Consider the following 21,858-nt stretch of genomic DNA (forward strand, 5'->3'; position numbering starts at 1 on the left):
TGCGGTCTGGTTACGCCCATAGGAGTTCCTCACGCACGCTGGTAAAAGTGGCAAAGGCACTCTGAAGTGATGAGATGATGATTCATCAGAGCTACCGCACATCTGTGCTCAAAGACGTGGCTACAAAGGGCCCAAGCTGGGCAGAGGAGGGCGCACCTGATGGTCATCTTAGAGAGGAAGGGGTTCCGGGCGAGCATGTTCTGCAGCACGCTGATGGAGCTCTCCGGGATGGCGTCCGAGCTCTTGATGTGCACCTCCACCAGGCTGCGGCGGCACTGGCCCACCAGGATGGCCAGCAGCTGCGCCGTCAGGTGGTCCAGGCGGGGAACGCTCAGCGTCACCTGCCTGCACGACACGACGAGGGGGAAAGGCGTCGAGGCTCGAGCACCCACCTTTCAATCGCAGTATACTGGCCTTCTGCTTTGTTCACTCGTGTGTTTTGTTGCCAGCGACTGGCCAGGCCGCCCAGCTGTCTCATCTGTTTTCAAAGGGAAGCGCGTCTTTCCTTCCCTTTCTTCTGTATGCCACGCATAGCAGGCTATCTGATTTGATAGGGAGTTTCACTCTGTTGTGACTGGACTAGGATATTCTTTGATTGCCAGCGTTCTCAATCTATAATTCCATAGTTCTGGAAATAGTAACGCGGAGAGATAAATGCCTGAAGGGCAAGCGACGCGACTTTCGATTCGCCGTCACTCTACTAGCGTGTGTGCTGCTCCTTCGCCGCTCCTTTGCCACTTGTATTTAGTTCTGGATTGTTGTGGAGAACAAGTTCACTCCAGCAAACCTTGTTTACTGGAGCGAACTTCGCCCTGTGTCGTTCTTGGCTATGTGACAATACGATGGTATGACGCCTGGTTGGTCATTGCACGTCACTGCACAGTCCTTCCCGCAGGCCGTTCGTATCAAAACCCGCGATTCTATTTCTAGGCTAGCGAGGCCAGAGAGCGGAGTTGTTTCAGCAGTTGGTAAAGAGAATTGGAGGGGTGTTCAAAGTGAACCACTAGATTGCACTGGGTGCATACAGGAATGCCAGGATTGTAAATACCTGGCACCAGAGGTCGATGTACCAACGGTTCGACAGTTGACGTGACATGTCCAACTGGTGCTGCCCATGTTTCTTATGTCTCCCACTTATGCTACAAGTGCAAGTAAAACCACCATATGACAAACCTCGCAATCTAACAAATCTTTTAATTTCTGGATCTTTGCCCCCCTCTGAAAACCATGTGTATTTTTTCACAGTGTCTGGAGTGTCATCCGACGGCACCTGAACATTTAATGCCAAGCTTGGAGCAAGATGGGACGTCTGCCGTTGTGCTCAGTTATTTTTTTTTTCCATCTTCAGTTTAAATTTGAGTTTTTATGGCTTAGGTTAGTTTTTGGAATTTCAAATGATTACTTTTTCGTGTTTCAGTTATGTTAGCTTAGGTTACATTAGGTTCGGGAGACTGGAGTGGTGCAGCATTTTGTCTACAAAACGCCAGTGAACATCGCTTTAAACCTTTGAGGGTCACGGCCGTACATGTACGGCATCGGCAAACACATTCAAAATGGTCAATGACGTACATGTACGGCATCGCTTGTATCTTTAAAAAGCGCGCCTTTTTCCCCAACTTCTCTTGCTTGACATGTGCTGCCACACTGCGGAAGTACGTCAAATTTTTTTCTTGCGCCGATGCCTCCTCTTTTTATTTTTTTATGATTTATTTCAGCGGTGCGCAGGCTATCGCTTGCGCATCCGCTAACGAGGAGGCGCGCTGCGTGTCGCCCACCGGGTACCTGGGCACCTCTCGCTTCTTGCGCCTGCCACAGACCAAGGTCTCCTGCGAAACTGATGAGGCTCTTTTCTCGTTTTCTTTTTGTATTTTATGAGCGGTGCGCCGTCTCTATCGCTCCCGCATCCGGACGTGCGTGCCGGCGGGCACGCAGCGGCTGGTTTTGTTATCGTCCTCCGGGCGCTTCCCGCTTTTTGCGCCCCCGAAACTGATGTCTACTGATTTTGATTCACTCAAAAGGTGCCGGCTTGTTACTCTCCCGTTTTTATTTAGAATTTTTCTTGAGTAACGCCATAATAAACCACATGCATGTAACAACACAAATAATTTTTTTTGTCACTTTACGGTCACCCAAAAATTTTTTTATTATTTTTTTTTTATATAGATTCGTCCATAGAATTTAAATCAGCAATAAAAAAACCGACCCTGGGAGGATGCATTTGGCGAAAAAATTCGACCCTCAAAGGGCTAATGGAGTGCTTATGTATAATAGCATCGGACGGTCCTGCAGACACAGGCATAATTTTTTTTTGCATTTCACCTATTTACTAATTTTTTACCGCACTTTCAATTAAACGAAGTCTGCGCACGTGTATGCGTACCATTGTGACGCACGGGTACCACATTTTTAGGACACGTGCCACGCTACTGCAAATGGCGTGCACCCCAATGTTGCGGCCACAATAAAAAACTACAAATTTGCCCCACACACCGTTTCCCGGCCACTCAACCACATAACACAACCTTCCAGTCTTTACAAATATGCAGTAACACACGAGCTACATCGCATTTAGTCTGAAAACGAACATACATACAAGCAGTTCATCACAATTTCATTTATCCACACACAAACCGTACATCAGCCCCTCTTAGGGGCCACGAAAACAAAATACAAGTTTTGTTCCCTAAAAGGAGTGCTCTCTCACAATAGCAATACAAATTTTATCACGAACTTCAAACAGATATTAAGGAAAGCATGCAAGGCAGTGGCAACCCCCCAGCAACTTTCCCGCGATTTCTCTCATGTCACAGGATATTGTTTGTGTGATTGCCGGCCACCCACCTAAGCCACCACCAAAAACAAGACTAGGAGATTGTAGTGGGGCCTCTAGTTCAGTGTGATTAAATCACTAGAATGCTAACGTGCAGTTACCAAACTGATAACTACGTTTTTAGTGCTGGCCCCTATTACGTTGCTTGTGCCCACAACACGTCACTGTAGAGCAAAAGCTAAAAGTTTAATGTTTCTTGTATTTTTTTGGTTAAAAAAAGTGTTTCGTGCTGGAATGGAGCTGAGTGAGTGGCCCAAGGCCAGCCAGTTCTTTTAAACTGAAGAAAATCGTATTGTGTCTTCACAGACCCTTTAAACCAGAAAAAAGGGTACCTAAAAACCTCACTGCTGTATGGCTAGGCACTTATACCAAACTGATCACCCATTAACAACCGCTAGGGTTAGGTAGCTGCCCCTTCGTTTGTGTCAGCAGCAGCTTCCGTAATTTAGTCTTAGGCACTCTTCCACTAAAAGATAGGATACCGCTGTGTCCCCGACTGAACAGAAAACTTCACTTTGAGTTTACTTATCACAGTAAGCCAGATACAACAGAGAAGAGAATGCAATGGCAGCTCTGACGAAGCACGTGTCACGAAGCATCATGCACTGCAGTGAAGCAGCACTACGGCGAAGAATCTGCGTGTTACCAGCACCCAACTTCACCCTTAACCTTTTCACTGTGGGGAGTCTGGCCGTGGCTTGGTTTTGGGAATCTCAGGAAATGAGCACAGCTATTTGCTTATGACTGCACCCAAACATGACGCGTCAAAACGAAACACCATGGGTGAAAAATAGCCTTATTCGATGGTTTGCAAAAAAAAAAAAACAGACGCAGGACACGAAAAGATGGAACAAAATTGTGCCGCTAGTTTGCTGCGCACGTTTCTGGGACGTCAGCCCCACCATTTCAATATCAGAATCTGGTGCAGTGGAACTGACCCCTTACTTGAATGAGAAACTCTCAGAATCCAAATCTCATACTCGGAATCGGAAGAGCCATCCTCCAGTCTGCAGTCAAAGGCCCCGCGCGATCAAGCCATCCAAAAGTGACCGTGCGCACGGAGGGAGCACTTTCAGTAGCCCGCACAATGCGCAGAAATGAAGCTTTGTGAAATCAAGAAGACAGATAGATATGAAAAGTGGATACAACACGGATACAGCAAAACCTCGTTACAAGAGACACTTGGTTATGAGAGACATTTGGATGGAAGCGGTTTGGTTGGCTTTCCTTTGTTCGCAATGCTAGCAACATTGCATACATGAGACCTTGGTTACAAGAGACACGTTTTTTGGTTCCCTTGAGTGTCTCTTGTAACGAGGTTTTACTGTACAACAAACTCGCTGCTGACAGTGGCAAGTGAGGGCGCAGCGCGTGAGCGAAAAAGCTTCAATCGAGTCCTGTTTCATTTGAGAGGCAATGGAACGTGACTAACTTGAACGCTGTAGCAGGCGCACGAACAGAAAAAAAAATACAAACTTGCGGCAGATGGCAGAACACCCCTTGCATCCGCAATTGCACGCCCACCAAGGAATCACTCAGATCGACAAAGTAGAGCGCGTGGAGTGATCACGCTTCCCAGCAAGGATGGGTGGGCCCCATCGCTCCGCACTCTTCAATATGCATTTCAAAATAGCATGGTAGTGCAATTACAAGCTTCTAACAAGATTCGTCAGATGGCGCAAACAGTCCAGGCACACCAGCTTTGCGCTTGGGCGCGAATTTTTAAATGCGCAATGGAGACCGTACCAGTACTGTATTTACTCGAATCTAGCCGATACCTTTTTTAAAAAAGTTGACGAAAGTCGGGGGTCGGCTTAGATTTGAGGATGCGGCTTTCCTGTTACCGCTAGACAATCAGCGCCATCTCACAGCCATAGGCTTGCAGGTTTGCAAGCTCCATTTTGCTTGTTTCAACGTTGTGAACCCAGCTCTCAGCGTTCTGTGCTTGCTTGCGTTTGTCGCCGCATGACCTCGAGAAGTACCAGTGTTCGCGGCACAATGGCACTCACCAAGCGGTACCACTACACCGCGGCTTTTAAGCGGATACCGTATTTACTCGCGTAATTTGCGCACTTTTTTTCGCGAATTTAGTGCCTCAAAAAGGGGGTGCGCAAATTACGTGGGTATATTGCGAAAAGTCCAAAATAACATGTAAACGGTCCTAACGTGGACTATGTACAAATAAGAGAAAATCGAGTATGATAGCAAAAGTGAACGATACTCGTTTATTTGAACGCGTACACAGTCAAAAGTACACAGAAAAGTAGTTGAAAGTACACAGTCAAAAGTACCTACAAAAGTCCAGTCTGGTTGTGGTCTAGTCGGAATCGCTCGTTGAGAAATCTGACTCTGAGTCGTCGTCACGGCCGCCATCACTGCCCTCCCAAAGCGCATCGTCCTCAGTTCCGTCGAGTGCAGTTGACAGCCCCGTCTTTTTGAAGCTGTGCTCCCCGATGCTGGGTGAGACCATGCCCCACGCTACCACGATCCACTCGCAGACCGTCTCCAGTGGCGGTCGCTTTATCCTCCCAGTGGGAGTGAGCCCGTGCTCTCCGCTGGCCATCCACTCGACGTACATCTTGCGCACATAGTCCTTGAAGGGTTTGTTGACCGACACATCCAAGGGCTGCAGGACAGATGTTAGGCCACCCGGAATAACGGCCAGGTGGGTCCGCATGTCGCACAACTTCTCCTTCACACTCTCCACAAGATGCCCTTTGAAGCTGTCGAGCACCAACAGTGATGGCAGTCGCAGCAAAGCCCCCGGTCTCTTGCCCCAGACAGTGTCGATCCAGTCCTGCATCAGCTCCTCATTCATCCACCCGTTTTCTTGAGCACGGATGTGAATGCGGGCCCCCAGCTTCATTTTGGGCACTGTCTTCCTCTTGAAGATGACAAAGGGGGGGAGTTTGCGGCCATCCGCTGTCACGGCAAGCATCACCGTGCAGCGTTGTTTTTCGCAGCCAGTGGTCTTGATGGGCACAGACGAGACGCCTTTCTCGCTCACTGTGGTGTTGGGCGGCATGTCGAACGTCAGTGGCGATTCGTCAGCGTTCCCAATCTGGGACATGATGAAGTTCCCCGTTCGGCGTAATCCAATCACGAAGCGGTGAAACAACACAATTTTCTCCTCCTAGTCCTGCGGTAACCACTGGCAAAGGGTCGTTCTCCGTCTGAGAGACAGTTGGTGGCGTCTCATGAAGCGCGTCACCCAGCCTCTGCTCGCCTTGAATGCCGCAGCAGGGATCCCTTTCTCGTGAGGAACTGTAGCATCTTGCACGACACGGCAAGACAGGACGACCTCATCTGTCGAACATACTTCAACAGCTCTTCTTCCATGGCAGGAAACTTTCCTTGCTTTGGTCCCCGAAACGCCCTCCTTCCAGGTTTGGTATTTTGGAGGGAACTCTTCTGCTTCTTCCAATACCGCACGTGGTTCTCGTTCACGTTGAAGTGCTTTGCGGCAGCACGGTTCCCTTTTTTCTCAGCAAACTCAATGACACTGAGCTTGAATTTCGCCGTATAGTTATTGTAGCCCATCGCTACTGTAGCAAAAGGTGACTGACTGACGGCGACGGCAAAACGTGAACACAAAGGGAGGATTCCGTCGCAGCGCACACGCAGGAAAGAGGCAGAGGATTCTCTCGCAGCGCGAACGCAGGAAAGAAGAGGCGGCAAGGCGACACCGCGGCAGGGCTGATATGCCCTCTCACACCTCCGATGCAGAAATTAGTGCTTCCGACTCCGCGTCTGCCTTTGTGTATGTTGTGTGCGAGTTCTCACGGCGCAAAATAAAGGAAAGGAGGAGGAAGGCACACACTCGAGCAGTTTCGACTCCCAGCGGAAGGACGAGAGGAAGGGTGTGCACATATGTGTCGGGAAGGGCAGAGCAGGGGAATGTAGCCGGGCAGGGCGCCTGGATGTTCCTCCTCGCCTGCGCTCCGTCACGGAGGGGCGGAGTGGAGGCGCACCCAGACACAAAGAAGGGAAGAAGTGAGAAAAGAATGAAGGGACTATTGGCGCGCAGCATCGTGTATCACTACTCTCTTATGCTCCATGCCGCCGTCCAAAGCGTGCTTGTTTGTGCGCACGTGCCAATGGGTTCTCTTGGGCGAGACAGGGAGCGCAAAATATGCGAGTAAGATTTTCTTTCTCTAAACTTGGAAAAAAACTTAAGGGTGCGCAAATTATGCGAGGGCGCAAATTATGCGAGTAAATACGGTAGTCTTCGAGGCCAAGAGAACTTCAAACCTCCAACCACAGCGCGACTTCGGAGTCAATGAGAAGAATGTGCGCCAATGGGGGAAGCAGCGGAACGAACTTTTCAACTGCACTGCCAAGCGAATGGCCTTCACAGGAACTAAGAAAGGTCGACAGCACGAGGTGGAGAAGGAAGTCGCTGACTTTATCCGGCAGCAAGGAGAGGGTGGAATGCCTGTGACAACGGAGATAATGCAGGCGACAGTGAGGGAGATCGCAAATCTACAAGGCATTGCGAGGACTCAGTTTAAGGCCAGCAGGGGCTGGGTCACTCGCTTTATGAAGCAGTTTGGGTTCAGCCTGCGACAGCAGACGTCTGTGTGCCAAAAGCAGCTACCCCCCGACTTCGAGAAGAACCTAGTCACATTCCAGCACTTTGTCATCAAGAAGTTGGTGGAAAAGGAGTACCAACTGGACTAGATCGGTAACGCCAATTAAACCCCAGTGTATTTTGACATGACTGTGGCCTACACCGCGTGAATGACAAGGGCACGAAAGAAGTGAAAGTCAACACTGCAAGCTACGAGAAGCAGCGCACCACCATATGATGTGCTGCACGGCTGATGGGCAGAAGCTGCCCCTGTACATTACTTTTAAGAGGAGTCGGGCGAGCCCACGAGAATGGTTAGATGAGTGGTGCCCTCGTTGAAGATTGGGTCAAGACTGTTTGGCGGTGCCCATGTCGGTGCTCTGCTGTTTAAGGAGTCACTCCTGGTTCTGGACTCCTACCACAGCCATTTGACGGATGACATTAAGTCCGTGCTTTTAGAGGACGGTACGGACATTGTGGTAATATCTGGTGATATGACAAGCCAGCTACAACCGCTAGACCTGGCCACCAACAAGCCATTTAAGGACAGGCTGCGGAAGCATTACGACAACTGGCTGATGCTGCAAGATCAGCAAATGACACCGACAAGTGTGCTTCACTCAGCCAACTGGCGAAAGGGGCATGGGACAAAATTCCTGCCGAGGTAGTTGTGCAGGCCTTCCATAAGTGCAGCATTTCGAACGCGCTGGACGGAAGTGAAGACAGTGCGCTGTGGAAAGAGGACAGCGATGACGAGGAGGAGGAGTGAGCATTTAACAGGCTACGACAAGCATTCAAGCGTAATAAAGTGCTTGTTCTATACTCGGGGACAACGTTCTGTGGCAATGGAGAGGAAGTTATAGGGGGAGGGGGAAGGGGGAGCTAACTGCTTTGTGTTACTGCACCAAAGTAGTTCCTTCCCAATAAACTGGTTTCGGTTTTAGTTTTCGTGTGACAGATACGCATTGCTAGTTTTCTTCGCATGGGCTCTGTGGTTGAGTGCACTGAATGATGACCACCGAGCATGCAGGAATATTATGACAAATTCCATTGGGCAAACAGGAGCAAGTGGAGCGAGCAGCCAGAGCAGCACACGGGAGTAACGGGGACGTGTGCTTTCATTCCACGAAAGCACACGTCCCCGTTACTCCCGTGTGCTCTTGGCTTTACATATTCTGGCTAATAATTTGGTGGCATTATCAACACAAGGCTAAAACATAAGAACTATATATTTCTGAATTGCCTATGTTGCCGCCAGCCAACCAATTACTTTTGTTGAATTACTTCCAGGTGTGCAGCGAAAAGGTGTAAGGGGGGGGGGGGGGGGAGGGAATGTGAAAATGTACCGGTACGTCGGTGACAGCGAAAGAAAGGGTTAAAGGGACAGACAGCCAAATTTTGTGGAGTATCCCAAATGAAAGGGCAGCACTTGAAGCACCGTGAATTGAAACGGTTTTCCTGATAGGGCCCTGAAACATTTGAAAGCGGGATTTTTAGACCCGCCAGAGTTAAGTATGCTGCCAAAACAAAATCTGTCAACAATGACAGTGAGCTGTGTGGCAACATACTTTTAAGTGTACACGAGATGTAAAGAGGTATATTTAAAAACTTGTCCCCAACTAAAACAACAATGAAGTGCGGTCTTTCGCATTCCTTTATGGGGTTTTGAATCACCGAAAAGTACCAATATCTTGACAAAAAGGCGTCAAAATTCTTCCCTCTATCAGAAAAACAGCTGTCGCAACTGGGACGGAACCCACGTCCTTAAGATCCCGGCACAACGCCTCAGCCACTGAGCCACTACAGTGGGTAACAGCCGTTTTTTTCCCTGTGGTGATATTCGGTTCCCAGACGGGTGCAAGCCTGGTACTTGCGGTGTGACCAAAAAAGCAAATTAAACACACTGATAGACCATTTACTGCCCCAATACTAACCTAATAGATAGAAAACAATCATTATTTGTAAAAAGTATGCAAGGAGATGACCTTACAAGACATTTCACAGTAAAAAAAATTACTGTTCCTGGCAAAAAAAAAAAAAAACATTACCAATGCTGAGGCTCAGGCCATTCGCATAAGATCAGAAATTCTATCCCCAGGCTACTGACGCAACACAGTGGAGTTGTTTCAGCTGTTGGCGAAAAAGAATAGGAGTGTTCCAAGTGAACCAGTAGTCTGTACAGAAATGCCGGGATTGCAGCTATCTGGGAACAGACTGTTGCTTTGTCTCTCAAGCTGGTTACGAAAGTCAGTAAAATTGCCACTTTATACAACAATCTCCTCATCCTATCCTGCTTACCGCAGAAGAAGGATGATGATGATGGTTGGGTATTAATGGCGCAATGCCAACTGGGGCAAAGAGCGCCAAAACAGTTGTTATATATGAGAGATGAAGACGTAAACACTAAAATCGCTCAACAATAACAAAAGTAAAATCAGTGAAAGACAATGAGTACGGCTGGTGTAGAAGGCCAGTTTGTGATTATGCGTGGTATGAAATTAGGTGTAAAAATTTTACTCCCGCTAAATTGTTAAAAATGCGCTTGACAGAATACATGGGACCATCAGACAGGAAAAACGCTGGGTGACCATAGAAGAAGGACAAAGCGGAAGAGGGGAGGCAAGGATGACGCACCTGAGGCAGGGGCCCGAGGCGAGCGCCGCAAAGATCTCGGACAGCGGCACGGAGTCCTCGGAGTCGTCGTACGCCCGGCGCACATCGAGGCGGAAACGGCGCAGCCCCTGGCTCGCCTTGAGGGCCGCACAGAGCGCATCACCCAGCTCGGTCACGTTGGCCACCTCGTCCTCCATGTCGTCCTCAAGGCCGCCGGGGCCCCCGCCGCCGAAGCTGGCGCCCCCGCCCACATACTCGACGGTGAGCGAGCGCAGTGCCCGGTTCGAGGCCAGCGTGGCGTACACCGACCGCAGCGCCTCCCCAACGAGACCCCAGTGGCAGACCTGCACGTCGGTGGCGCACGACAGGCCGCACGCCAGCGAGGGCGACACCGATGCCGGCAGGTGCAGTGACAGAGGGAACTGGGCGCGAGGCTCCAGCTTCAACGTCTCCAGCAGCACCTGGTCATCCCTGCAAAGGGGAGAGGGGGAACCGAACACTGATTGCCGTGTTTAACGTGCCAAAGCTACACAGTCGATGAGGTGCGCCATAGTGCAGGGCTGCGGATTAATTTTGACCACCTGGCGATCGTTAAAGTGTGCCGAAATCTTGACACATCGTGCTTTCGCTTTTCAACTCCGTCAGAAAAGCAGCCACCGCAGCAGGGGCTGAACCTGCGTCCTTGGGCTCAGCAGAACAACGTCTTAGCAACCGAGCACCCACAGAGGGTACAAAGCAGTCAGACCGCAGTCAGCTCAGTTTGCTTTGTGCCGCATAACACACTGTTTACACCAACCACAGTGTTCAGAGCATTCCCTCAATGCAAAAGGAGTAGTCTGTAACTGTACATACATGCACGTCTCTCTGAAACTCTTTGCCTCAATAAATCCCAAGATCCAAATTCAACAGCAGTGCCAAAATTTCGTATTAGGAAGAATTGCAACCGTCAGTGAATTTTTTTATGTTTGTTCTTCAAATTGTCCAGCCTGCCCTTTGACACTAACAAGGAGTCGCCGACAACACATGTTCTTCGAATCCATCGTTTTACACGTTCCTCATGGTTTACACGTTCCTCATACCTGAGGGTGGAAGTACCATTTGCCACTGTAAATGATGTGTTGTGAATACTTGATCTCCGCTGAAAAATTGGCTACACGTCTGCTCGCGTCGCTGCAAATGCCGTTGAAAGATGACAGTCGTATGCCACCCCTGCCATATAACTGCCTCTCCTGTCTCAATCCATCTATGCAAGGCATGCAGAGTTCAATTTTGCTGCGTCTGCACGGCTGTCCCGCTATCTGTTGGGACTTAGCACTCGGGCAACAAGCGTGAGTCTTGGACACCAGTGTTGTTTGCACTTTGCGGTTAAAAAATTGCTTTCAACGCATCTTTTTTTACGCGCTATCGCAAAAATTAAAAACATTTACTGTTAATCAAAAGAACACTGCAAAAACCAATTGCGTATTGACATTCTTCCTCAAATAAGCCCAAAAGCACATTTTTGCTGAACAGGGTTGACAAGTATGGAGCATTTTTCTAGATATATTACTAAGTGTTTTGCTTATATAAATGTCTCGCTCAGGAATTCTTTCAACATTAACCGTGCGGCTGAACCGAGGGACAAACAGACAGATCAAAATTTTGCCATTTCAATGGCCCAAGAAAGACGATTCTTTACAACTATCACAGCTGTGCATACAACTGAGCGTTTGCACTTACAGCACTTGTTACAGTTACAGCATAGTGCGACTACTAGGTAGTGTAGCCTTCATCGTATCCATCAGCACACGCTAATCATCGTCCCACTGTTAAGACCACTGCCTCGCAAGAGCCGCAGGCAAGGTGCTGTTCACTCTCGGGTAAAATGTTCGGTACAAAATTCAGGTTGCCCAACCATAAGTCTGCCAGAAAACAATTCAGCGTTTCCAGAAGGTCTGAAATAACTCTTCAAACAGCCGGACTCATGCAATATAAATATTTTCCAGTTGAAAAAAAATGGTCTCTCTCATGCTCCATTACATTTTTTTTTCACTCATCTCAGACGTATCATCTGTTTCGTATAGCGCTCTCTTTGGAATCATTGGTCACAATACTGCTGCTTTAGATGTCCGCAGCGCACGTAAAGAATCCCTAGGTAAAAAGCAAGAAATACGGAACTAATGGATTCTAGAGTTAATAACAACATGCAAACCGCACTTGATTGATGAGATAATTTTAAAAAATGAGTCCACAGGGTAGTGCATTCAAGGGACCTTATTCTTGAAAAAAAAAAAGAGACAAAAAGATGGATGGGTTTATTCACAACATATAAGAATGCCGCGCAAGGTGCTGACTTCTGGTGCATTGACAAAGACGACTATGACATTCAGCTTCTAAGCAATTCTGCTACATCCACAGCTGTTTCGGCATTACTGTACAACCATTGTTGCAAAGAGCTGTAGGCAAGTTCACAGCTTTCTGCATAAAATTCAAATCCTTGTGTCTGATAGCAGCCACGGCGGTGAAGTAACCACGTTTTGTTTTTTGCCGACACGATTCAGCAGACGGAGTGCCTGAGCTCAATTAAGTACCTGAATGCACAAATTAAGCGAGTAAGCGATTACGTGCAAATAAGGTTCTCTCCATAAATTAAGTGAGTAAGCGATTATGTGCAAACAGGGTTCTCCCCATGGCGGGTGGCAGTGTTTGTGGCCAATCGCCCACATTTATTACCACCCGGCAACTACCGCCCGCCTCTCAGGCTTCAAGTCTGCTGCACTAGCGGACAGCTTTCTGTGGCTATGCAGTGGAAGCTACGAGCGCGAGGGGCCCACTTCCACATGCGCACTGTTACAGGAAAGCACGGACGCCCGAGGGAAGCGGCCAGACATCTTCATGAGTCACAAACACAGGCCGTGAATCTGGCGGGAATTACAGACGACACAACCTCGGTAGACTGTGAGAGACTTTTCAGCTCTAAAACTCATCTGAACACAACTGAGGAATCACCTCAAAGAGAAGACACTAAACTGTGTCATTCGCTTTGCCGTTGAAGGGCCTGATGTTGAGAGCTTCGTACGGGAAGCTGGGCCAAACTGAAAAATTGGAGGCTTAAAGTGTAGGATGTCGGGAAAACGGAAATAAACTGTCTCGCAGTGTTTCCTGGGTGCAATTGCGCTCGAAGGGCTATTATCTAGTCATTTTTCAGTATGCGCCTGTCAACTGCCCCCCCCCCCCCCTTGTGTCTTGATATGTCCACCTCTGAAAATATTCTGGAGAGAACCGTGTGTGCATTGTGGACCCAAGACACAACGCTTAAAAGCTGCAAAACGGCACGCATCTGTGACAATCTTGAAGCACTGCTGCTCGCTATTTGCGATCTCAAGGCATGCAAATCACAAGTTTAGTGGCAACGTTACGAAGACACCGAGGCACTGATCATCACCGCCCTGGAGCCATCACCATAACTGCCCCGTTATGCAAAAGACCGAGTTGGAAAGGTACAGCTGTCACTAAAAGAGTTTGGGAATATTTGCAATTGATTTCACTGCAAAGCAGTATACCTCTACCAGCCAAGAAAATTTTCGTGCCTGCATCAGGAGAAAACTCCCAGGCTAAATAAAAAACTACTTGCACCACCGGGAATCAAATCAGGACCCCAATATAGAAACAGAGCAAAAACCCAACGTCTTATCAATTAAGCTGCGCCCACACGAGGAGACAGACGGTGTACTCAACAAGCAGAACAGCGGGTCTACCCCCTGCGCTCATTAAAAGCCCTCGTGTGACGTGCACACCGCATGACGTATCATAACAGCATTCATATGGTTTTGATTACTGGCAAACTGAACCGCATCTGGGGAAATTATCACGGCCTTGGCGGAGACGCATGAAACAACAGTGAGGGGGTGGCAGTGAGAGAGATGACGCCATAGCCGTGCCTGCCGCCCTCCTCCTCACCCTTCGCCTGGCACTCCTCTCCATTTTCTTTCCTCGGTCACTGCTGCATTCAGAACTCCGCCCTAGCGATACCCAGAGGTAATGGTAGCCAGAGTTTCTGGTTTCACTCTTTGTAGAGCCACATGTGCGAATTCAAGTGACACCACATGTATAATCATTGCGGGTGTCGTTTACAGCTCCACCATCCAACCACCTTGACAGCACGGATTGCAGCCAAATTTTTTTTCTACACCTGAAGCATTCCGAAGCTTTACTGAAATGTTTCAGGGCTTCCTTGACATGGCAGGGCGAAATTTCAACGTGCTATCCGCATTCATCTGCTGATCAAATGATAGGACTCTGTATGTGTAGGTGGCCACTAAATAAAATGGACCAAGCAAGCAGTGTGCAAAAACTGTTCGTGAAAAACCTTCTGGCCTGCACCTGCTGTCGAAACAGCTGAGTGCATGCGCATCTTTCATTAGTCAATGCATATCAATTTTCTCAGCTTTACCCACAGCGGATTTCCATTGATTGTGGCCTTGTGCAGCGCGCAGAGCAAGCAGCTTGCACATTGCGGCATGTACCGATTACATTTAATGATTCACATTCAGCATCGAGTGATGTGCACCGGGAGCTTATTGCCATTTTATTTGTGCCATTGGAGCAAGCAGGCAATGCAAAATATAAGGGCTGCCGGTTTATATATCAGCTGTGTGTTAGTTGCATAGACGCTAGCAAGGGCTCTATCATGCATGAATTTTCCTCGGCGACTAACTTTACAGTCAACAGATGGTATTCACTGAAAAGTTGAGCGAGTGATTTCTTTGCTTGGCAACACTGGAAACCGCTATGTCTGTGCCAGCTGTGCCTGCGAATGCACTTTGCGCCCACATCTCGCAGAAGAAAAAACCCCGGTGTGCGTCATCTGCTCTGTTTCAACCAGATTCTCAGCCGTAGCGCCAACAGATATATTATTGCTCACACTCACATTACGCGGTGGCATTCTCCATGCCCTCAAGAACTCCACAACACCGGAGAACGAAAACGCGGCTATGAACGAAAGCGACACGGTGTACAAGAGGCCGATGATTCAGTTGCCTACGCCCATAGATGTTCATATAAATGCCCTTTCATTAACTCTTTCGTTACCACGCCTATTCAAATCGATCACCGGTGATCGATGATTTATATTGTCTATTTCGACATGTTGTAGTCATTTCTCGGGCACCTAATGCGGTCAGTGGTTAGTCTAGGCAGTGCCCTTTTAGAATCCGTTGAAATTTTCCCGCTCCGGCGACATGGAGATTTTTGACGGCGTTTTTTGCGAGCTGAGGTGCGTGTGTTTTTAAGGAAGGGGGCGTGGCTGCTGCCCTTGAGAAAAAAGCATGGAGATCGTCGCTAGGCTGCATTACCATAATATTTTTTTCCTCAAAAGGCTCCCGGCAAGTCAAATACCAAATAATGCGCTCAGCTTTGTAGTCCGACAGCGTTGAGAGGTGATAATTACTTGAAAATGGCCCCAGCTATTCACTAATGACCTTTGGTTCGGAGAAAGGGCAGCTTTATTCTCCCAAAGCTTATTTCTGATGGTCCCCCGCATGTCTAGCAAGTGTGCCTGCCATTTTCAACCAGTTTCCAGAAGTTTCGGTTTCGTTTTTGCATTGCGAAATTCATATTTGGCGCTAGTACGGAGTTACCCAACTACAAGCTCATTTGCCATGGTTCATCCGTTGCCCGCTACTGCTCCTCAAACAAGCATGCCGCTTGCGCTTCCACTTTATCTACGCCTTGCTTCTGCGATAAGAGCTTCCGCTGAAAGTCAAACGATAACACCAAGTCGTCGGGTGTCAGTTCAGACGAGGAGAACGCTTCCAATCGGCCTTGAACACCGCCAGCTGTTCACCGGCCAGTTTCGGTTTCATACGAAGGTATTTCCGGAGGTCTAGTGTCGCTGCTTAGTAGAACTGCCCATTCTGACAAATTCTCCAAGGGCCATGTAATGGATTCTTTTCGAAATTGTTAGGTGGCACTGCAATGTAGTAGGCTCGGAGTGCTGAACTCGTTTCACAGCCCGATGGCAGCTTGGTGGTGAAAGCTTGCTGGGCATTATTCTAGCGCATCATACCTTATTCCTGCAAGCAAGGCTACCATAGTGAGTCAGAACATGATAATAAACCGCAAATGAAAGTTCTGACTGATAAGTGATCATCAGAATGTCAACAAACATCCACCAAAGAGTTTGGTTCTCAACTCCAAGCAGATTTTTTTCACATCGCTTGCTTGCCTTCAATATTGTGCCGGTCATAATCATTGACAAGGTGTTTTTACATCACGTGGAGGCTAATTTGGGCCTTTAATAATGTTAAACCACCAGATTTCTTCTAGAGAACCATCCAAAATAGCAAAATTTGAAATAGTGGTTGGGCTTCACCACAAGGCACGGGCACCACGCGGGCTAACATTTTCTTTTATATCTCACAAATTTTACTGCGCAACTCAATTTTTTTTCTAGGACGGGTTTTTGAAATGTCTACCTACAAAATGTATATTCTCAATTTTTTATACTACTGGTGGTTTATTGTACACAACTTACGTTTTCTTATTTTCTTTGACGCGTGGACAGAAATTTCGAATTCAATAATTTTTTTCGCAATCATTATTTAGGAAAACATTATTAGAACTGGTGTCGTTGGAAAGCGCGCGGAATAATCTGCATTTTATGTCACTGCAATGTGTGCCTAACCAATATGTACAACGCAAAAAAATGTTTTGTGAGACCCTTAAAAATTGGCCAATTTCCCGCGGTAACGAAAGAGTTAATGCACGGTTGAGTGCAAGTACCAAATAATGGTTTTGAGCAAATGTTTCACGCTTACGCCCATTTAGATACGACAATAGCGTACCAGTTGGTACATGCAAGGACGTGTCCCGCGCCGTGCCGTGCTCATCAGTCAGCACAAGTGCTGGCGAATCGCAAGTGCCCTGTGAACAAATCGCTCAAGTCTGGCATCCAGGCGGCAAAATTTTCAGCCCCAATATTTCCATTTTTGTAGGGGCGATCGGCTTTCACTAGCATATGCGCGCAACTTCGTACATCACGACGCATTTGTACGCATACGTACGATCTGAAGTTTTTACCACTCTGCCTAGTCATGTGACGATTTCAACCATGCCTGGCGATAGGTAAATCACAGGGCGCTGCATGGAACAGTAGTTTTTGTTGAGCTATTACTTTGCATTCGGTGGGGCACAGTTTAAGACATAATCAAACAGCTCTTGCCATTGTGTGCCGTGCCTTATCGGGAGCCAAAGCGGACAAGTACCACCATCTTGTAGCGCCCCTGACGTAATCAGCGACACGTGATTTGGCAGCGTCGCCTTAGCAACACAGACGCTGGCGGCGCACACACATAGTGTCCCGCATGCGTGCCACACCAGTGAATACAACCTATAAAATAAGAACATCATGAACATGCTATGCCGAATTTGAACGTCACGGTTACACAGCTTCACTGCATGCCAGCCACTGTAAAGGATTAACTCTTTTGTGACCGCTCCCATAGGCCATCGATCACATATGATCGATGGTTTCGCACGCCTGCAGAATACAAATTTTCACTCAATTTGATTGATTGTAGGGTTTAACGCGCCGACGCAACGCAAGCGATGAGGCGCGCTGTAGTGGAGGGCTCCGGATTAATTTTGACCACCTGGGGATCTTTAACGTGCGCCGAAATCTCGTACACACGGGCGTTTTTGCTTTTCGCCTCCATCAGAAAAGCGGCCGCTGCGGCCGGGAATCGAACCCGCGACCTCGTGCTCAGCAGCGCAACGCCTTAGCCACTGAGCCACCGCGGCGGGTTTCACTCAATTTTCAATGGAACACCTACCGACATCTAGGAGATAGTATGAAAACTGGAGTTTTTTCTTTTGTGAAGTTCCTTCTTTTATCGCCAGGCGGCAACGCGTCATATTTTATTCTGACAGGCAGTGGTTTCGAATGTAAACAAACATGGTGTCATACCCGCGCACAAGTGGGATAAGAAATTCGTGTCGTCTCGTCTCGCGTGTCTTCGCCTTCTACTGTGGATTTTAACAATGAGAGTGGCAGTGAAGAGTGGGAACACAACGTTAGCGATCGGATTTCAGCTCGAGTGAGGATTCGAGTGTCAATCAACCTGGAACAGCAAATTGGGCTCAAAGGTGAGTTGGTTTCGGTTTCAATTGGCTCTGGAGTAGGTATGTGCGCTCGAAATATGTTCTCGCTGGTTTATATCTGTTCGCTAGGGTGTTAAATACCTATGGTGGTGATCTCCTGCACACCAGCGCAGAAACAGATCGAGTTTTCGCCAAGACGAGAGCCCAACGTGTACCTGGGCGATGACTTAGCCATGGCCCTAGTGCCAAAGAGATCACACACAAACAAAAAACCGGTTACACCTAGCTGCATCAAACTTTCGCGATGAAGAAACAAAGCATTGTGTCAGATTTTGTATAACCTGAAATAATTTTATTCTTTTTGAATATTTTTATATTTATGCTTTTTTCTATCGCTTTCTGTACTTTTTTAACTAAGTTCTTACTTTCGGATTTTTTCATGGTGTTATTGTCAGTGTTGAAGTAAAACATGGTAGTGCATGTCAAAGAACACATAATTAGATGCATTTTGGTATATGCTGAAGCAGGATGGTGCCTTTGCTTTATGTAATAAAAAATTTGTGCTGAGACCTCCCTTTTTCATCCCTTATTCTGGCGGTCCCGAAAGAGTATTGTAATGCTCGCAGTCTAAAAAACAAATCGCTGTGGCCGAAATCAAAAATTGATATTCATTAGATAATTAAAGATGTGCAAGCACGTTCAGCTGTGTAGACAGCAGGTGTTGGGTCAGAAAGTGTGATGCCAATGGCTTTCAAACACCGCTTGCTCGGTCTGTTTTATTTTGTGGCCGCCTGTACATGCCCACATTGACGTAAAACGTTAGGCCAAAAGTATATGTCAAAACAAAAAATTTCCCCGCATTTCCCCGAGGGGAAGAATGTGAAAGTGCGAATGCAGGAGTTGAATTTGCGCGGTTCGGTAATGTTCGCGAAAGAGAGATCACACACACACACACAACTACAAAGAAAGAAAGATGCATACACCTATTTGTGTTGTCGTTGTACTTGATTGCTAGAGCGGATCTCAGCTTTGAAATTTCGTGTCAGTACTCCTTTAAGCGGGTGCATTAGCCCTTCTCACGCCCGATTCCTGGCCAATCCCCCACGTGGGTATGTGCCATGCACAGACACCTATTTGTGTTGTCGTTGTACTTGATTGCTAGAGCGGATCTCAGCTTTGAAATTTCGTGTCAGTACTCCTTTAAGCGGGTGCATTAGCCCTTCTCACACCCGATTCCTGGCCAATCCCCCACGTGGGTATGTGCCATGTCAGCGGCCAGGCAGCACGCGCCCATCTCCCCCTGTTGCCAAGGAAAACGAGGAGATTCCTGGCCAATCCCCCACGTGGGTATGTGCCATGTCAGCGGCCAGGCAGCGCGCGCCCATCTCCCCCTGTTGCCAAGGAAGACGAGGAGCACGCGCACCCGCAGCTGTTGCTATGTAGACGGACGGCGGTCACCGGAATTCAGGGTCGCTTATAAAGTGCATTCGCACTTAAAACTCCAACCACTCTCACTAGCAAAAACATTTCACTTTCCAATGTGTGTTGCACAATTTGAATTTCGCATACTCACTCAGCATTATGCGATGAGCCGAGTACCTCTGGTAACACAAGGGTCTTCAGCGTTGCATTCGAACTGAGAGCATGGCACAACCTTGCAACGACGTCGCCTTCAAAGGACGAGTCCAGCAAGCTGAGTGACTCCAACGTGCAGTTTGTGAGGAGAGCTTCAGCTATGTGCGTCGCACCTTCACCATCAATGCTGCAGTTCTTAAGCGCCAGCGTTTCGAGGGGATGATGCCTCATCAAGAAGTGCGCCAGGGCTTCCCCGATTGTCCGCCCTACGTTCGTGGACTCCAATGTCAGGTGCTGGAAGGACAGGTTGCCCTCCAGAGCCGCAAACAGGTCGGTGACACAGTGGAGGCAGACGTGGCGGGAAGTGGCGTGCCCCCGGAGAGCGGAGTGCTTGCAGGTCGTTCCAGCCTTGCAGAGCCCGAACAGAGCGACCTTGCGGATCACCCGGTTGCTGCGAAAAACCTCCGCCATGGCGTCGCACGCCGAAGACCTCACGCTGTCCTGGAGGCTCAGCTCCGTCAGCCGACGACACGCTACAAGCGCGAGCAGCAGCGTCGCGGCAGATTCGGGCGACAACTGATTGCCGACGAGTTTGACCGTGACCAGGGAGGCAGCGTTGGCCCTCAGCACCTCGGCCACCTTGGGAGCGAGGGAGTCGCCGATGTGCACGTAGGAGAGCTCGAGGTCGCGCAGGCACTGCGGGGGACCGAAGGCGTCCAGGAGCCCGCACTCGGGCTCCAGCCGGTACCGGGGTCGCACCACGACACGCTGGAGGTTGGGGGCGGGTCCCACGATGAACGACGCCACGAACGACAGCCGCTCGACGTGCACTCGGTCGTGCACGCGCACCTCGTGGATGCACAGGTGCTGCCTCGGCAGCCAAGCCATGAGGAACGCGCCGTCGTTCTCGTTGCCGCCGTTTCGAAACCGAGCCCCGAAGTCGTCGCGGTCGTCGTAGGAGCGCAGGCATAGCTTGCCGGGCTCGAATTCCGTCAGCACTAACCTCGCCGGACGTAGGGCCTGGTTCCAGGACGCGAGGTCGTCGATGAGCCAGCACTCCGTCGAAGTGTCCGCCGAACAGGCCCGCTCCGTGTTCAGGCCCCGAAGGAGCCGTTCGAGACTCCATCGCCACGGGTAACGGCTCGACTCGGTGGCTCCGGCACGTTGCCGGAGCTGTAGCGGCCGCAGTAGGGCGTCCATGCCGGTGGCAGAGAGGCGGTTGAAAACACGGCGACGACTCTGCGCTACAAATAGACGCTAGATCTTACGAGCGTGCGTTAGAAGAACGCACATTCAATGAGCGCATATGCGAGGGTCCAATTGAATGGAAGCCGCGGTACTCACCGCACCAACCCTAGCAGCCCGGCCTAGGGCCATGGCGATCTCATTCGCGCCATTTTCACGGCAGATTACACCCGATCACACCGCGCTGCTACTAGCTGGCTACTGTTTACACTACAGGCGCGTTATCTCGTGGGCACAAGCCGAAGAGTCTGCTCAACACACAAAGGCTTATACGGGCACAACGAACTAACGCCGCCTCAGCGAGTTGGCCATTTCACAGCTTCGCAACCGGCTAGGCTAGCTTTGCCTTGGCTTGGCTAGTCGCTGGTGGTTTGTTGTTTTGGTTTGCCTGTTTGTTTTGTCCAATGTGCTTCTAACCAGAGTTACTGCTTCTAACAACCTCCTTTATAAAGGAGGCTATGACCCTGGTTATATTCCTGATGTCCACCGGAATATCTTGCTTGTTGAGGCGCCGAGCGTTTGATACCGTTTGCAGCCGAGCACCGAGCTTTAGGAGCTTCTCGTTGTTTGCCAGATCGAGGACACCGATAGCTGCTTTGTATGTCTTTCGTATGGCAGCGTTCAGACGGTTACGTTCATGTAGTAGCCATTCGCGGAAAGCCGCGACGTGAGCAATGTGGCTGATTGCAAAGGACTGGATCAGGCGTTGCAGGCTATCCTCTCGCATACCAGATCTTGAGCTGCGTAGCCGCCGCGAATTTACCAATAAGACGGGTAACTGTTCATTGTTTCTACGGTTCCTCTCAATCAAGGAAGCCCAGAACTCTGATCTTTGTGACCTCAGGGAACGTTTGCCCGTTGCTAGTCCGTAGCATAATTGATGTTGCTCTCTTGCTTGAGCCTTTTTGTAGGTTGAATGATCAGTAGTACCGGTAGTACTCGGGGA

General features: G+C 49.0%; 1 protein-coding gene across 1 annotated transcript in view; it reads right to left on the bottom strand.

Annotated features, from left to right (window-relative positions):
- Nucleotides 1-21,229, bottom strand: part of LOC144161494 (uncharacterized) — a 54,126-nt gene extending 32,897 nt beyond the window's left edge. Inside the window, exons 1-3 of the mRNA XM_077692161.1 lie at nt 19,666-21,229; nt 10,035-10,484; nt 157-345 (exon numbers count right to left, since the gene is read on the bottom strand). Of these exons, the coding sequence (XP_077548287.1) occupies nt 157-345; nt 10,035-10,484; nt 19,666-20,867 (1,841 nt within the window). The 5' untranslated portion in view covers nt 20,868-21,229. The remainder of the gene's footprint in view (nt 1-156; nt 346-10,034; nt 10,485-19,665) is intronic.
- Between the last annotated feature and the right edge of the window lie 629 nt (nt 21,230-21,858).

This window comes from Haemaphysalis longicornis, unplaced genomic scaffold, assembly GCF_048455015.1.
Source record: "Haemaphysalis longicornis isolate Haplotype H1 unplaced genomic scaffold, Haemaphysalis longicornis Haplotype H1 scaffold_118, whole genome shotgun sequence".
Lineage (NCBI taxonomy): Eukaryota > Metazoa > Arthropoda > Arachnida > Ixodida > Ixodidae > Haemaphysalis > Haemaphysalis longicornis.